This window comes from Bos indicus x Bos taurus, chromosome 20 (genome assembly GCF_003369695.1).
Source record: "Bos indicus x Bos taurus breed Angus x Brahman F1 hybrid chromosome 20, Bos_hybrid_MaternalHap_v2.0, whole genome shotgun sequence".
Taxonomy (NCBI): domain Eukaryota; kingdom Metazoa; phylum Chordata; class Mammalia; order Artiodactyla; family Bovidae; genus Bos; species Bos indicus x Bos taurus.
In genome coordinates, this window is record NC_040095.1 from 23,256,469 (window position 1) to 23,274,804 (window position 18,336).

The 18,336-nt window shown below is 36.9% G+C and overlaps 1 protein-coding gene across 1 annotated transcript in view; it reads right to left on the bottom strand.

Annotated features, from left to right (window-relative positions):
- DDX4 (DEAD-box helicase 4) overlaps window positions 1-18,336 on the bottom strand; it is a 65,233-nt gene extending 46,897 nt beyond the window's left edge. Inside the window, exons 1-2 of the mRNA XM_027520217.1 lie at window positions 18,260-18,336; window positions 11,033-11,093 (exon numbers count right to left, since the gene is read on the bottom strand). Of these exons, the coding sequence (XP_027376018.1) occupies window positions 11,033-11,093; window positions 18,260-18,331 (133 nt within the window). The 5' untranslated portion in view covers window positions 18,332-18,336. The remainder of the gene's footprint in view (window positions 1-11,032; window positions 11,094-18,259) is intronic.

Sequence of the window (18,336 nt, forward strand, 5' to 3'; positions counted from 1 at the left end):
GAAATAATGGAAACACTGACAGCCTTTATTTTGGGGGGCTCCAAAATCATGGCAGATGGTGACTGCAGCCATGAAATTAAAAAATGTTTGTTTCTTGGAAGAAAAGCCAATGACCAACCTAGACAGCATATTAAAAAGCAGAGACATTAATTTGCCAACAAAAGTCCATCTAGTCAAAGCTATGGTTTTTCCAGCAGTCATGTATGGATGTAAGAGCTGGGCTATAAAGAAAGCTGAGTGCCGAAGAATTGATGTTTTTGAACTGGGGTTTTGGAGAAGACTCTTCAGAGTCCCTTGGACTACAAGGAGATCCAACCAGTCAATCCTAATGGAAAGCATTCCTGAATATTCATTGGAAGGATGCTGAAGCTGAAACTCCAATACTTTGGCCACTTGATGCGAAGAACTGACATTTGAAAAGATCCTGATGCTGAGCAAGATTGAAGACAGGAGGAGAAGGGTATGACAGAGGATGAGATGGTTGGATGGGATCACTGATCGATGGACATGACTTTGAGTAAGCTCTGGGAGTTGGTGATGGACAGGGAAGCCTGGCATGCTGCAGTCCATGGGGTCACAAAGAGTCGGACACAACTCAGCAGCAACTGAACTGAACTGAAATATAGAAAACAAATACTAACAGACCTAAAGGGAGAAATGGATCGGAATACAATAATAGAGACTTTAACACCTCACTGACATCAGTAGACAAATCTTCCAGACAGAAAATCAATAAGGCAACAGAGATCCTAAATGACGTATTAGAACAGTTAGACTTAATTGGTATTTTCAGGACATTCATGCTCAGACTCTTTGTGAGTCTGACACCACAGTTCAAAAGCATCAATCCTTGGCGCTAAGCTTTCTTTATGGTCCAACTCTCACATCCATACATGACTACTGGAAAAACCATGGCTCTGACTAGACAGACCTTTGCTGGCAAAGTAATGTCTCTGCTTTTTAATATGCTGTCTAGGTTGGTCATAACTTTCCTTCCAAGGAGCAAGCGTCTCTTTTAATTCATGGCTTCAGTCACCATCTGCAGTGATTTTGGAGCCCCCCAAAATAAAGGCTCTCACTGTTTCCACTGTTTTCCCATCTATTTGCCATGAAGTGATGGGACTGGATGCCATGATCTTCGTTTTCTGAATATTGAGTTTTAAGCCAACTTTTTCACTCTCCTCTTTCACTTTCAAGAGGCTCTTTAGTTCTTTGCTTTCTGCCATAAGGTTGTGTCATCTGCATATCTGAGGTTATTGATATTTCTCCTGGCAATCTTGATTCCAGCTTGTGCTTCATCCAGCTTGGCATTTCACATGATGTACTCTGCATATAAGTTAAATAAGCAGGGTGTAAGTTAAATAAGCAGGGTGTAAGTTAAATAAGCAGGGTGACAATATACAGCCTTGACGTACTCCTTTCCTGATTTGAAATCAGTCACATTACATCCCCAAAATACACATACTACACATTCTTTTCAATTACACATCCTTTTCAATTAAAACATTCTCTAGGTTAGACCCATAGTAGGCCACCTCATGTGAAGAGCTGACTCATTGGAAAAGACTCTGATGCTGGGAGGGATTGGGGGCAGGAGGAGAAGGGGATGACAGAGGATGAGATGGCTGGATGGCATCACTGACTCGATGGACGTGAGTTTGAGTGAACTCCAGGAGTTGGTGATGGACAGGGAGGCCTGGGGTGCTGCAATTCACGGGTTGCAAAGAGTCAGGACACAACTGAGCGACTGAACTGAACTGAAGGATACAAAATAAGCCTCAACAAATTTTAAAGGACAGAAATTATTTTAAACATCTCTTCTGACCACAATGGCATGAAGTCAGAAATCAACCACTGAGAAACAAGAAAAAAAGTGATTATTCAGAGACTAAACAACATGCTACTTAAGAAAAAAAAAATGGATCAACGAGATCAAAGAGGAAATTTTAAAAATACCCTGAGACAAATGACAATGAAAACATAACTATATACAAAATCTATGGGATACAGGAAAAGCAGTCCTTTGAGGGAAATTTACAGTGATACAGGCCTTCCTCACAAAACAAGAAAAACTCTCAAACAAGTAACCTAACCTATTACCTAAAGAATTAGAAACAGAAGAACAAACAAAAGCTAAAGTCAGAAGGAAGAGAGATTTAATAAAAATCAAAGAGGAAATAAATTAAAATAGATATTAAGAAATAGGAAAAAAAAATCAATAAAACTGAGACCTGGTTTTTTGAAATGACAAACAAAGTGCACAATCTCTGGCCAGGCTCACCAAGAACAAGAGAGAGAGAGGACAGAAATAAAACAAGAAATGAAAGGGGATAAATACCAACCAATACTGCAGAAATACAAAAAACCATAAGAGAATACTATGGACAATTATATGCCAATAAATTAAACAATCTAGAAGAAATGGACAAGTTTTTAGAAACATACAGCCTACCAAAACTGAAGCAAGAAGAAACAGATAATCTGAACAGACTGATCACTAGAAGTGAAATAGAAACTGTAATTTAAAAACTCCCTGCAACAGAAAGAAGCACATTTGAGCCAATTCTAATGAGGTGGATGAACCTAGAGTCTATCATACAGTGTGAAGTAAGTTTGACAGAGAAAAACAAATATTTTATACTAATGCATATACATGGAATCTAGAAAGATGGTACTGATGAAATTATTTGGGGCAGCAATGGAGACACAGACATAGAGAACAGATTTATGGACATGGATATGGGGAGGAAGGAGAGGGTGGGATGTATGGAGACAGTAACATGGAAACTTACATTACCATTACGTAAAATAGACAGTCAATAGGAATTTGCTGTATGACTCAGGGAACTCAAACTGGGGCTCTGTAACTACCTAGAGGAATGGGATTGGGAGGGAGGTTCAAATAGGAGTGGATATATGTATACCTATAGCTGATGCATGTTGATGTTGGGCAGAAACCAACACAATTCTATAAAGCAATTATCCTTCAATTAAAAACTAAATTTAAAATTTTTTAAAGTATAGGGACCAAAATATTACTAAAAAAAAAAAGAAAGTTCCCTACAAATGTTCAGAACTGGATGGCTTAAATGGAAAATTCTACCAAACATACAAAGAAAAACTTGAACCAATCCTTCTCAAACTTTTCCGTAAGACTGAGAAGGAACACTCCCAAAGTGATTCTATGACATCACCATCACCCTGATACCAGGCAAAGACATTACCAAAAAAGAAAATTACAGGCCAGTACCTCTGGTGAATATAGATGCAAAAATTCTCAAGGAAGTTATTAGCAAATCAAACCCAACACATAAAAAGTCATACACCATGATTAAGCTGGTTTCATCACAGGGTCAAAAGAATGGTTCAACACATACACCATATTGACAAAAGACAAAAACCACATTATCATCTCAACAGATGCAGAAAAAGCATTTGCTACAATTCAACACCCATTCATGATAAAAATTCTTACCAAAGTGGATATGGAGGGAACATATCCAAGCATAATAAAAACTATTTGTGACAAACCCACAGCCAACATAGTACTCAAAAGCAAAAAGTTGAAAGCCTTCCTACTAAAATCTGAAACAAGTATGCCCACTCTCACCATTTCCATTCAACATAGTATTGGAAGTCCTAGCCACAGCAATGAGATAAGAAAAATAAAAGATGTCCAAACTGGAAAGGAAGAGGTAATACTGTCATTATATGCAGATGGCATGATAATATATATAGAAAACCCTAAAAACTCCACACAAAAACTACTAGAACTGATAAAATCAGCAAGGTAGCAGGATACAAGATTACCATACAGAAATCTGTTGCATTTTTTAACACGTACAATGAAATATCAGAAAGGGAAAAGTAATGAAAATTCTTTTTAAAATCACATTAAAAACTCCTAAAAGAGAAGAAAGGCAAAACATTCTCTGAAATAAATCTTACCCAATGTTCTCCTAGGTTACTCTCCCAAGGCAACAGAAATAAAAACAAAAACTAGCAAATGGGACCTAATCAAAACTTACAGGCTTTTGCACGCCAAAGGAAACCATAAAAAAAAAAAATTAAAAGACACACTACAGACTGAGAGAAGGACCAAGAAGGGATTAATTTCAAAAATGTACAAACAGCTCAATAACAAAAGAAACAAACAGCCCAATTACAAAATGGGCTGAACACCTAAACAAACATTTCTGCAAAGAAGACATACAGATAGCCAACAGGCACATGAAAAGATGCTCAACACTGCTAACTATCAGAGAAATGCAAATCAAAACTACAATGAGGCATAACCTCATATCAGTCAGAATGGCTATCACTAAAAGGTCCTGAAAATAAACCACTATGTTGGCTGTGGGTTTGTCATAAAATTATAAATCCTGAAGAGAGTGTGGAGAAAAAGGAACCCTCCTACACTGTTGGTGGGAATGTAAACTGGTGCAGCCACTATGGAAAACCTCCATACGTTACAGAGGTTCTTTAAAAAACTAAGTTACTATATGATCTGGCAATCTCACTCCTGGGCATATACCTGGAGAAAACTCTAATTTGAAAAGATACATACACCCCTATGTACCCCAATGTTAACAGAAGCACTATTTACAATAACCAAGATATGGAAGAAATCTAAATGCCCATCAACAGAGGAAAGGACAAAGAATATGTACACACACACACAATGGAATATTGCTCAGTCATTAAAAAAAGACAAATAATGCCATTTGAAGCAACATAGGCAGACCCAGAGAATAACATACTAAGTGAAGCAAGTCAGAAAAATGAAGACAAATATATCACTTACATCTGAAATCTAAAAAAGACAAACAGCAAAGTTCTGATTCACCAAAACTGACTCAAGAAAACAAAAACAAAAACTGTCCTACAGAAAGTGAACCAGTACTCAAAACCTCTGTATCAAACCTATTTAAATGTAGTTTCACAGGTGAGTTCTAGCAAACTCTCAAAGAACAAATCATTCCAACATTATACAATTCTCCCAGAAAATAGAAAGAGGAATTATTCCCCAATTCATTCCACAAGGCCATAGTAATTATGATATGACAAGACAGAAGAAAATTAAACCTCTTTTACTCATGAGTAGATATAAAATGGAGAAGGAAATGGCAACCCACTCCAGTGTTCTTGCCTGGAGAATCCCATGGACAGAGAAGCCTGGTAGGCTGCAGTCCATGGGGTCGCACAGAGTCGGACACGACTGAAGCAACTTGGCAGCAGCAGGCAGATATAAAATCTCAAAAATACATATTAGCAAATCAATCCCAATAGTAAACTGAACAGGTACAACAGTATGACCAAGTTGAGTTTACTCCAGTATGCAAGGGTGTTTATCATCAGAACATCTAAAAAGGTAATTAATTAACGTTAACAGATTAAAAAGTATATCTCCACAGATCAAAGTACATAATACAATTCAACACCATTCATAACCTAAACCATATATTTAGCAAACAAGGGAAAATAAGAGATGTTCATGGTAGCTTTGCTCATAACAACAAAAAAGGAAGCAACTCAAATGTACATTAAAAAAAGAATTCAAATATGTGGTACAGTCACACAACAGAGTTTTACATATATTGTGTTCTATACTGTATTACAGAGTATTAAATATATGGTATATCCACACAACAGAGTATAATTATAAATGAATTATAAGTATAATTATAAAGGCAATACAGATGAACCTGGTGGTCTGGTATTTTGTGTGGCAAAAACCACAATACTGTAAAGTAATTAGATTCCAAATAAAATAAATAATAATAATAAAAAGAATCTGCCTTCCAATGGAGGTGACAGGTTCGATCCTTGGTTGGGGAACTAAGATCCCACGTGACCCAGGGCAAAAAAGCTACTGAGCCTACACGTCTCAACTAGAGAGAAGCTCGCACGCTGCAACAGAGAAGACTCAAATAAGTAAAAAAATTTTTTTTTTTAAAGAAAGAAATCTAAAATATCAGAGTCAACAGACTTTAACAAAACAGAGTTTAACAAAAGTGGTTAAACCTGGAAGTCAAGATTTCAGATTATTTTCTTTCTTTTCACCACTATATTTAAGTTTTTTCTTTTTTTTGTTTTTTTGCAATAAGAATATTTAGATAGTAACTTAGGATAGCATTCATTGCCCTGGTATGTATTTCTGTAATAAGAAAATCTATTTTCATGAAAAAGAAATCAATTAAAAAAGAGGGAGGGGGGATGATTTGGGAGAATGGCATTGAAACATGTATAATATCATATAAGAAACGAATTGCCAGTCCAGGTTCGATGCAGGATACAGGATGCTTGGGGCTGGTGCACTGGGATGACCCAGATGGATGGTATGGGGAGGGAGGTGGGAGGGGGGTTCAGGATTGGGAACATGTGTACACCCATGGCGGATTCATGTTGATGTATGGCAAAACCAATACAATATTGTAAAGTAATTAGCCTCTAATTAAAATAAATAAATTTAAATTTAAAAAATAAATAAAAGAAATATACTAAAAAAAAATAGAGATACCAAAGTACTTATTATTCAGAAGGTAAATAAGCAAGCTGTATTTTTCATTATTGATTTTACTTCATTAGTCTGAACATTCAAGATCTAATGCTAAGAAAAGTCCACATTTTTAGCTGGTGGCCATTTCAATCTAGCTTATTGATGACTTCACTACAACGTTACACCTTAATGTACTATAGATTCAAACTTTCATTCCTTTATGAAAGTTATCTTTGACACCTCACAGAACAAGGTTTCTTTTGATTACACAATGATCTATGCATATAGATATGTTAAGTATAGAATACTTTCACCCAATTTTCTTCTTTGAATACTTCAAGTACCTACACATGGTTATTAGCCTTTTCCTGGGGTTTCAGCAGGCAGCAATTTCATAAACTTTTGAGAATCAGGATATTCTACATTAAACTGCTGCATTTAAAAGTTTACAAAAGATAAGTGTATCTTGACAACAACAAAAATATTTCATCTAAACTTGACTTCCTTCTATCAAGAGGATTACTCTGAACTTAAGGTGAACATGGGAATTAAATTTGCTTTAACCTGACGAAATCTCTCAACAACCCGCCACCTTTTACATTTTATAAACTACCTCTCCACAGGTTTTTTCACATTAGGACAGGCTTCAGTGAGCCAGTAGCTCCCTTAACTATAAAAATGTTTTACTTCATTCACAAATTTTTGATGAGAGAAATGAAACTACCTGGTATCACCAGGCCCTCTTTCTTACATTAGTTGTTGTTTTAGTCCCAAAGTCACGTCCGACTCTTTTGCAACTCCGTGGGCTGTATATCCCACCAGGCTCCTCTGTCCATGGGATTCCCCGAGCAAGAATACTGGAGTGGGTTGCCATTTCCTTCTCCAGAGGATTTTCCTGACTTGGAATCAAACACACATCTCCTGCATTGGCAGGTGGATTCTGTATCACTGAGCCACCAAGAAAGCCCCTTTCTTGCATGAGAGTAAGACTTAAAAGAAGTAGTTACTCAAGGTCACAGAGACTCAGAAAATTCATAGTAACTTAAATTCATAGAAAGTAAACAATGGTTGCCAAGAGCTGAGGAGAGGAGTGATTGTTGAGTTATTGTTTACTGGGTATGAAATTTCAGTTTGGGAAGGTGAAAAAGTTTCAGAGGTAGATGGTGGTCATGGCTGCACAGCAACATGAAGGTACATAATATCACTTGAACAGTACATTTAAAAATGGTTAATACAGTAAATTTCGTTGCTACATGTATTTCTTAATTGAAAAAATACTAGAAGTAGCATATCAGCCTGCTGTGAACTTCAACAAAATCAAAGACTACTGTCATGAGTTTAATTTTCTAGCCCAGGTCCTACCACTTCCAGCTATCTTCTCAACTTTATAAAAAAATGTAGGTGAACAAAATGGAGACAAGTGACGGGAAAAACAACAGCTCCCTTATCTTGATTTGTTTCTCTTATTTGCCAAGGACCTCCCTAAGTTAGTTTTCAGATCCCAAAGAGGCTCATATTATCTTTTAATTAAATATTTTACTTTTTAATTAATTTATTTAATTGGATCAGATCAGATCAGTCGCTCAGTCGTGTCCGACTCTTTGCAACCCCATGAACTGCAGCCAGCCAGGCCTCCCTGTCCATTACCAACTCCCAGAGTTCATTCAAACTCACGTCCACCGAGTCGATGATGCCATCCAACCATCTCATCCTCTGTCTCCTCCTGCCCCCAATCCCTCCTAGCATCAGAGTCTTTTCCAATGAGTCAACTCTTCGCATGAGGTGGCCAAAGTACTGGAGTTTCAGCTTTAGCATCATTCCTTCCAAAGAAATCCCAGGGCTGATCTCCTTCAGAATGGACTGGCTGGATCTCCTTGCAGTCCAAGGTACTCTCAAGAGTCTTCTCCAACACCACAGTTCAAAAGCATCAATTTAAGTACAATATTGTGGTGGGTTTTGCCATACACTGACATCAATCAGCCACGAGTGTACAAGTGTCCCCCTGTTCCAAACCCTCCTCCCACCTACCTCCCCATCCCATCCCTCTGGGTTGTCCCAGTGCACCAGCTTTGAGTGCCCTGTTTCATGCATTGAACTTGGACTGGTCATCTATTTCACATATAGTAATATACACGTTTCAATGCTATTCTCTAAAATCATCCTACCCTCGCCTTCTCCCACAGAGTCCAAAAGCCTGTACTTTGTATCTGTCTCTTTTGCTGTCTTACATATAGGGTCACTGTTACCATCTTTCTAAATTCCACCATATATATGCATTAATATACTGTATTGGTGTTTTTCCTTCTGACTTACTTCACTCTGTATAGGCTCCAGTTTCATCCACCTCATTAGAACTGACTCAAGTATGTTATTTTTATAGCTGAGTAATATTCCATTGTGCATACATATCACAACTTTCTTATCCATTCATCTGCGGATGGACATCTAGGTTGCCTCCATGTCCTAGCTACTGTAAACAGTGTTGCAATGAACATTGGGGTACATGTGTCTCTTTCAATTCTGGTTTCCTCAGTGTGTATGCCCAGCAGTGGGACTGCTGGGTCATATGGCAGTTCTATTTCCAGTTTTTTAAGGAATCTCCATACTGTTCTCCATAGTTGCTGTACTAGTTTGCATTCCTACCAACAGTGTAAGAGGGTTCCCTTTTCTCCACACCTTCTCCAGCATTTACTGTTCATAGACTTTTTGATAGCAGCCATTCTGACCAGCGTGAGATGGTACCTCATTGTGGTTTTGATTTGCATTTCTCTGATAAGTGATGCTGAGCATCTTTTCATGTCTTTGTTAGCCATTTGTATGTCTTCTTTGGAGAAATGTCTGTTTAGTTCTTTGGCCCATTTTTTGATTGGGTCATTTATTTTTCTGGTATTGAGCTGCTTGTATATTTTTGAGATTGTCAGTTGCTTTGTTTGCTATTATTTTCTCCCATTCTGAAGGCTGTCTTTTCAACTTGCTTATAGTTTCCTTCGTTGTACAAAAGCTTTTAAGTTTAATTAGGTCCCATTTGTTTATTTTTGCTTTTATTTCCATTACTCTGGGAGGTGGGTCACAGAGGGATCATGTTGTGATTTATGTCAGAGAGTGTTCTGCCTATGTTTTCCTCTAGGAGTTTTAGTTTCTGGTTTTATATTTAGATCTTTAATTTATTTTGAGTTTATTTTTGTTTATGGTGTTAGGTGTTCTAGTTTCATTCTTTTATAGGTGGTTGACCAGTTTTCCCAGCACCACCTGTTAAAGAGATTGTCTTTTCTCCGTTGTATATTTTTGTCTCCTTTGTCAAAGATAAGGTGTCTACAGGTGCACGGATTTATCTCTGGGCTTTCTATTTTGTTCCATTGATCTGTATTTCTGTTTTTGTGCCAGTACCATACTGTCTTGACGACTGTAGCTTTATAGTATAGTCTGAAGTCAGGCAGGTTGATTCCTCCAGTTCCATTCTTCTTTCTCAAGATTGCTTTGGCTATTTGAGGTTTTTTGTGTTTCCATACAAATTGTGAAATTAATTGTTCTAGTTTTGTGAAAAAAGCTATTGGTGGCTTGATAGGGATTGTATTGGATCTACAGATAGCTTTGGGTAGTACACTCATTTTCACTATGTTGATTCTTCCAATCCATGAACATGGTATATGTCTCCATCTATTTCTGTCATCTTTGATTTCTGTCATCAGTGTTTTACAGTTTTCTAAATATAGGTCTTTTGTTTCCTGAGGTAAATTTATTCCTAAGTATTTTATTCTTTTTGACATAATGGTGAATGGGGTTGTTTCCTTAATTTCTGTATCTATTTTCTCATTGTTAGTGTATAGAAATGCAAGGGATTTATGCATATTAATTTGATATGAGTTTGGTTTAAATAGTTGTTATCCTGACAAGTCACCATCACTGTAACCTGCTTCAACACCTGAGTCTACTCTCCTACTGCCTCATATCAGGAATCCTGACAATTCCCATAGCAGCCTGAAAGCCAAACATGCAACTTCCAGGCTGGGCAAAGGTTTTACAGCAAACCCACTAAATCAAAGGATACACTCTGTAATACTACACTCTTTCTTCTCTCCCTTCCTTTAATTCTAAGAGGCTCCCAACCCAAAATATTCAAGCCAGAATGTCTCACTGCTGCTGCTGCTAAGTCGCTTCAGTCGTGTCCGACTCTGCGACCCCATAGACAGCAGCCCAGCAGGCTCCCCCATCCCTGGGATTCTCCAGGCAAGAACACTGGAATGGGTTGCCATTTCCTTCTCCAATGCATGAAGTGAAAAGTGAAAAGTGAAAGTGAAGTCGCTCAGTCATGTCTGACTCTTAGCGACCGCATAGACGGCAGCCTACCAGGCTCCTCTGCCCATGGGATTTTCCAGGCAAGAGTACTGCAGTGGGTTGCCATTGCCTTCTCCGGAATGTCTCACTAGAAAATTTTAAAGACATCCTTGACAAGGTATCTACTAGTCTGCTTCTCATCCAATGCATGAAGCCCTTAACCTAAAAACAGTTCTGCATTTTTGCCTTAACACATACCTGACGATGAAGCCGGAGTCCTGTTAAAAGTGTCTCCATTTGCTCCAGAAGAATACCTATCCTGTAAGAAAAAAGAAAAGATTAGTTTTCTACTTTGAATAATAAAAATGAGTAATCTATCTCATAAATACTAGAAAGTTTTAACAACTGGGTTTTGTCCAGAACAAAACAATTAAAGAATGTAAGATTTCCTGGGTCACTGCATGTTCCTTTATTAACTACTCTAAAACACCTTCACTTTAAAATTGTATGTATAGCATACTAATATATCACTTAAAACAATGGTCAGCAAACTATAGCCACAAGCCAAATCTGGTGGGCCACCAGTTTTTATAAATAAAGTTTTATTGGAAAAAAGCCATCCTCAATTCATCTAGGTATGTAACAGTCTGCTTCCTCTCAAACAAGTTTCTGATACTAAATGCAAAACTTTTGAACAGAGCTCTGAAATTCTTCAAAATCAAATTCAATAATTTAAGCACAAAAAGTGACCTAAAGTTTACAGATAACACTTCAATTAACTGACTGAATTAGAAAAATTACAATTTTTTTGTCAAATAAGTTTCTTTAAATAAACCTAAAGCTGGAGGGAGTGCACCAAGGTAGGTATTAACATCTTCAGGTAATACTTTTGCTCCAAAATTTCTTTCACAAAAGACACTGACTTTAAAAACTACCTTTATAAAGCTCAAAAGACATTCAACTATTTTTCTAACTTACTAAAAACATACAATAAAATCCTTGAAATGGCTTGGGATTTTGATAACTGCTACAGTAAAAAGTTCCAATTTATGATTACCATAGACGATACGACAAACAAGAAAAGTAATCTAGCTTTCCCGATTTAAAGTGAAACACTGAAGACTTTCTCTTTTCTAGTATCCAAAATACTACTGGATGAATAGAGCCCCCAAAGGGGCTAGTTTTATAAGTGTTATAACATTCAGCTTCATATAACTGATAAAAAGTAATGAAACACCCTGGTACCAAACAACTGAAAAATTATTATTACCAAACAATCTTCAGAAGATGGAATTTAACATCCCACATACATTCTAAGGAAAATTTTGAAAAAAAAAAAATTTTTTTTCAATAGAATTCATCTTTCATCATAAAAACCCTTAACATTTTTCATTACCTTAAAAATAAGGTAATTTTTATAAGAAATAAATAAGAAATAAGCATTTATCTGCTCCACTGTAGGCAAAAAATTTTGTCTACATTTGCTGCCTCTATTTTCTCACATTCCATATTTCCTTCAAGCTACTCTTGCTAGCCTCCATCCTCACCTCTGCACTCAAAAAGCTTATAGTAAGCATATTATGTAATAAAATTACTACTTTTAAGCTTCATCCTGCCAGAGCTCTCAGCAGCATTTGAAACAACAGACTATCTACTTCCCTCTCTGGCTTAGGGAACACATACTTCCCAGATTTTCCTCTTGCCCCATAGCCATTCCCTCCACAGTCTCCTTTGCCAGCTCCCCAGCTAACGTACCTTTAAAGTCAAAGTGTCCCACAGTTCATGGCAGAGCTCTCTGTTTTATTCCATCCAACTTTACCCACTTTCACAGATTTAAATCCTATTAAAATAGATAAATCCCAAATTTGTACCTACAGCTCTGATCCCTCTCCTAAACAACAACTACTGACTAGTATCCTTACTTAAATCTTTTCTTGCTGCTGCTGCTGCTGCTAAGTCGCTTGAGTCGTGTCTGACTCTGTGCGACCCCTTAGACGGTAGCCCAGCAGGCTCCCCCATCCCTGGGATTCTCCAGCCAAGAATACTGGAGTGGGTTGCCATTTCCTCCTCCAATGCATGAAAGTGGAAAGTGAAAGTAAAGTCGCTCAGTCGTGTCTGACTCTTAGCGACCCCATGGACTGCAGCCCACCAGGCTCCTCCATCCATGGGATTTTCCAGGCCAGAGTACTGGAGTGGGGTACCCTTTTCTTAGGCATCTGAAATTGAACACTGCAAATACAGAATTCTTGATTTTTTTCCCTGCCAAACTGGATCATCTCCATTTCAATAAAGAGCACCATCATCTATCTACTTGCTTCAGTAAAAAAACTTAGCATCACTCTCTCTTGCATTCCCCATATCCAGCCCATCTAGTTCTATCAACTATATGTCCACCTCTATCTCCAGGGTCCTCTCCCTCTCTTCCTTTTCTCTTTCCTTCTCAGATTTCATTTACTATAAATCTTCCATCTTACTACAGTTTAGCCATACTCGATATTTGTTGTTGCTCACTCAGTCATGCCCGACTCTTTGCGATCCCATGGACTGCAGCACAACAGGCATCCCTCTCCTTTACCATCTTCCAGAGGTTGTTCAAAGTCATGTCCATTGAGTCACATGATGCCATCCAACCATCTCATCCTCTGTCATCCCCGTCTCCTCCTGCCATCAGTCTTTCCCAGCATCAGGGTATTTTCTAATGAGTCTGCTCTTCAAATCAGGTAGCCAAAATATTCAGGACTGATTTCCTTTAGGATTGACAGGTTTGATCTCCTAGCAGTCCAAGGGACTCTCAAGAGTCTTCTCCAACATCACAGTTCAAAAGGATCAATCCTTGGCACTTAGCCTTCTTTACGGTCCAACTTCACACCCATACATGACTATTCAAAAAACCACAGCTTTGTCTAGATGGACCTTTGTTGACAAAGTAATGTCTCTACTTTTTAATATACTGTCTAGGATGGTCATAGCTTTTCTTCCAAGGAACAAGCATCTTTTAATTTCATGGCTGCAGTCACCATCTGCAGTGATTCTAGAACCCAAAAAAAAATGGTCTCTCACTGTTTCCATTGTTTCCCCATCTATTTGCCACAAAGTGATGAGACCAGATACCATGATCTTCGTTTTTTGAATGTTAAATTTTAAGCCAGCCTTTTCACTCTCCTCATTCATTTTCATCAAGAGGCTCTTTAGTTCCTCTTCGCTTTCGACCATAAGGCTGATATCATCTGCATATCTGAGGTTATTGATATTTCTCCTGGGAATCTCGATTCCAGCTTGTGCTACATTCAGCCTGGCATTTCACATGATGTACTCTGCATATAAGTTAAATAAGCAGGGTGACAATATACAGCGTTGACGTACTCCTTTCCCAATTTGGAACCAAACCATTGTTTCATGTCCAGTTCTAACTGTTGCTTCTGGCCTTGCATACAGGTTTCTCAGGAGGCAGGTCAGGTGGTCTGGTATTTCCATGTCTTTAAGAATTTTACACAGTTTGAAGTGATCCACACAGTCAAAAGCTTTAGCATAGTCAGTGAGGCAGAAGTAGGTGTTTTTTTGGAATTCTCTTGCTTTTGCTATGATCCAGCGGATGTTGGCAATTTGATCTCTGGTTCCTCTGCCTTTTCTAAATCCAGCTTGAACATCTGGAAGTTCTCAGTTTATGTTGAAGCCTAGCTTTGAAAATTCTGAGCATTACTCTGCTAGAGCATGAGATGAGTGCAACTCTGTGGTAGTTTTTTGTCATTGCCTTTCTTTGGGAATGGAATGAAAACTGACCTTTTCCAGTCCTATGGCCACTGCTGAGTTTTCCAAATTTGCTGGCATATTGAGTGCAGCACTTTCACAGCATCATCTTTTAGGATTTGAAATAGCTCTATACTAGCTATAGGAGATTGAATAATGTCCACTCAATGATATCAAGCCCTAATTTCTGAAATATGTGTTATATTATTTGGAAAAAAAAAAAGTTCTAGCCAATATAACTAAGAATTTTGAAATGAAGAGATTACCCTGGATTATCCAAGTGGGTCCTAAATGTCATCACAAGTGTCCTTATGAAAGGCCAAGGGTATTAACACAAACACCGAGAAGGCCAAGTGAAGACAACAGAAAGAGATGCAGCCACAAGCCAAGGCTGCCTATAACCACCAGAAGTTGGAAGAAGCATGGATTCTCTCCAAGAGCCTACTGAAGGAAAATAGCACTGCTGAGACCATGGTTTCTAACTTCTGGCCTCCAGAACTATAAGAGAAATTTTTCTGTTACTGTAAGCTATCTAGTTTGTGATAATTGGTTACAGCATCTATAGACAACTAATACATTGTACTTCTTCCTGTTGTCCTGATACCCCAAGTTTGTTTCCTCTTCAGGATCTTTGCACATCATGTGTTACTGGGACTCTTTCAAGTCTCCGGCTCATGAGTCATAGTCTCAAGGAATATTTTCCCCTCCACATGATCTAAATCTACCCATACCAATACTCTTCCTCTCTCCCTCACACAGAGAGTTTCCTGATTCTATTACTATTATTATTAAATTATTATTTAATACTTTTTACTATTAGTATGTGATTTTTAATGTGCTTATTCTGTCTCCTCCAGTAAAATACAACATCCATGCCAGCAAGCCCCTTATCTATCATGTTCACCACTAGCTCCAGCATCTAATAAGGCTCAAAAAAACTTGTTGAATGAGTCTTAGGTCTTAACGTTACCTATTTTTAGAACACTTAGCTATAAAACTTTTATAACCTCTTTACTCATCCAAGTGAACCAATTTATAAATTTTAAAACTTAACATTATTTCAAACATTATAAATTTCAAAATAATAATTGTGGATGGACTAATTATCTTAAGCAGTTTCCACTTTAATTACAAGAGTATATGCCTTCTGAAATACACCAGAAAAATGGCAAAAAGATCAGACAGAAGAGATGAGTGTGTAGACTCATCAGTCATTTAGTAAGAAACATTACAACTAGCAAGCAAACCCAGTATACTTTTACAGTCATCACGCTCATCCATTTCATCTCTCATCCCAACAAGTGTGCACACAATGTGCAAATGCCTAACCATTTCTGGACTACTGTAACTGCTAGATTACCAAATATTTCTCAACCTCACATTTTTTTATTATTCTATCCCCGCATGGTACATTCACTTCAAAAACTAGCATTGGGAAGTTCTAAAATCTACCAGAAGAGCAACCTGTTAGTTCAAAATTATGTAAGTTTGTGTTAATACTAAATCTCCTTAGAAGGATCCTTAGAAGCACTCAGAAAAGGCTTATCACATAATAAGAACCTCCTGCATAGCACAGGGAATTCTATTCAATACTTTTTAAAGACCTATATTAAGAATAGAAAATAAAAAATGAATATATGTGTATGTATAACTGACCTATTTTGCTGTACAGCAGAAACACAACATTGTAAATCAAATATACTCCCAATTTTTTAAATTAAGAAAAGGCTGATCACAGATATTATTACCAATCCAAGATGATGTCACAGCCAATACAAATTGAACAAAAGGGAAACCCAGTCACTTCTTGAAACAGAAACCCAATTAGACCAACCAATCAAATGGTGCCTTTAAAAGAAAACAGGCTGAAGAAAAGACCTCAGATTTCTCCTACATAAAAATGTCATATGTTCATTAGCTTCTACACAGCTTATTCAACGAAGACAAGCAAACAAAGCCATCATGTTCCTTCAAGTCAAGTAGGTCAAATTACTAACTGCACATCTAGCATCAGATGTTAAGTTTGTGGACAAATGTAAAAATTTTACTACAAATTGGCCCCACACAGATATGTACTAGGAATCGTAAGGTAGAAATATTAACATAATTAATATTCAATCAGTATGACCAATATCAAGAAACAAAGTATGTTACTGAATAGCACAAAGACTCCCAAAAGGTAAATCTGGAAGCCTGACAGTTGACCATCCTCAATTTCAGACACCCTTTGCAATAACCACGCACAACATGCTACAGTGCAGTATACCATTTGAATAATACTTAGTTAAGACAAAATCTCAGAGTAAGAAAAAGTAAAAATTAGACAAGTCCAAACGGTACTTTGGTACAAATGGAAGAACATCTGTACTTGTGAGTTAAACTGTGTTATTAGAACAAATCTACCAAGAACCTGGGAAAAAAAGAACCGTAAAAAATTATTTGACCAAGTAATTCAATTTTTGAAAAAAATACTCCCAAATAATAAACTGTAGATATTCATGACAATACTACAGTGCAAAGATAACACTTTAATTTCTACCAACAGAAAATTAATTATGTTATGGTAGTTCTAGTCCATTAAATACTATATAACCATAAGAAATTATTTTTAGGAAGTTAGTAATACGGGATAGCTAGTGCTGAAGAGTGAAAAAGCTGAAATCAAAAATTACTATAATGTACAATCATTACAATCCATATAAAAATGTGTTTGGGAAATACAGTAGAAAATTTACTAAAACCTCAACAGAGCATTTGTGCTAGTGAGCGAGACTGTTAGGTAATGTTTCACCTCTTTTGGTCTTACAATATTTTTATGATATTGTAACATAAAGAAGACTATAAAAAGATAACATACAAAAAAAATGTTATTTCTAAAACAAGTCCCAAAGCAAGAAACATTATAAATTCAGATTAACATTTTAGGTATTTTAATCTAAACTTTATATGCAAACAGACCAAATTCAAGACAGACAAAGAATTAAATTTTATGTTTTGGGGTAAATTAAGAATTTCTATAAGATATCACTTGAAATAGAAAGTGTCAGAACTGACTAACATAAATACAAACTGGAAATCCTAAAAGGAAAACAATTTGACCTTTGGAGACATTTTCAAGTAGATAAAATTTATGTAAAAGCAATCCATTAAATATACTGTTTTCCAAAGTAGACTCTGTTCATCATCTTAAAGTCAAAACTAAATTCCAAAAACCCACTCCATAACCCCCTCATCTAAATTACAGTGTAACTTTTCAAAAGCTATTGAGGAAAAAGATCTGCAGATTTGTACATCTGAAGATCAAACTGATGTTACCATCTGAACCAGCCTAATGTTTTCAACTTGAGACCCCTGCTTGTATAAAACCAATTTTCAGAATTCAAATTGCCACCCAAAAACGAATTTTATTTTTCCATTTTCTATACAACTACATCTGAGACATTCAACCACATTAACACAAGCTTGCTTTCACCCACAATAAGTTCTAAATCACTGAGATTTAAATTAAGTTGCTAATAATATTATACCCGTTTTAGGTTTTAATTATTACATTACGTCAGACTGTTTTCTTCTATTTGAGGCTTAGCATGCTTCATCATTCCCTATAAGACAGTTAATAACAATCAGGTGGAGAAGCACAGCATGCTTCTCACCACAGATGAACTTTCTCACCACAGAGATTTTCAACTTTGATAAAACCTGTAGCATTCAATAACTACAAACTTTAAATTTTATTACCTTCTCAAATACAGGAACATAGGAAGATATATGAGGTTTGATTATTTCTGCTTCCCAATCTTCATCTCCCATGGTGG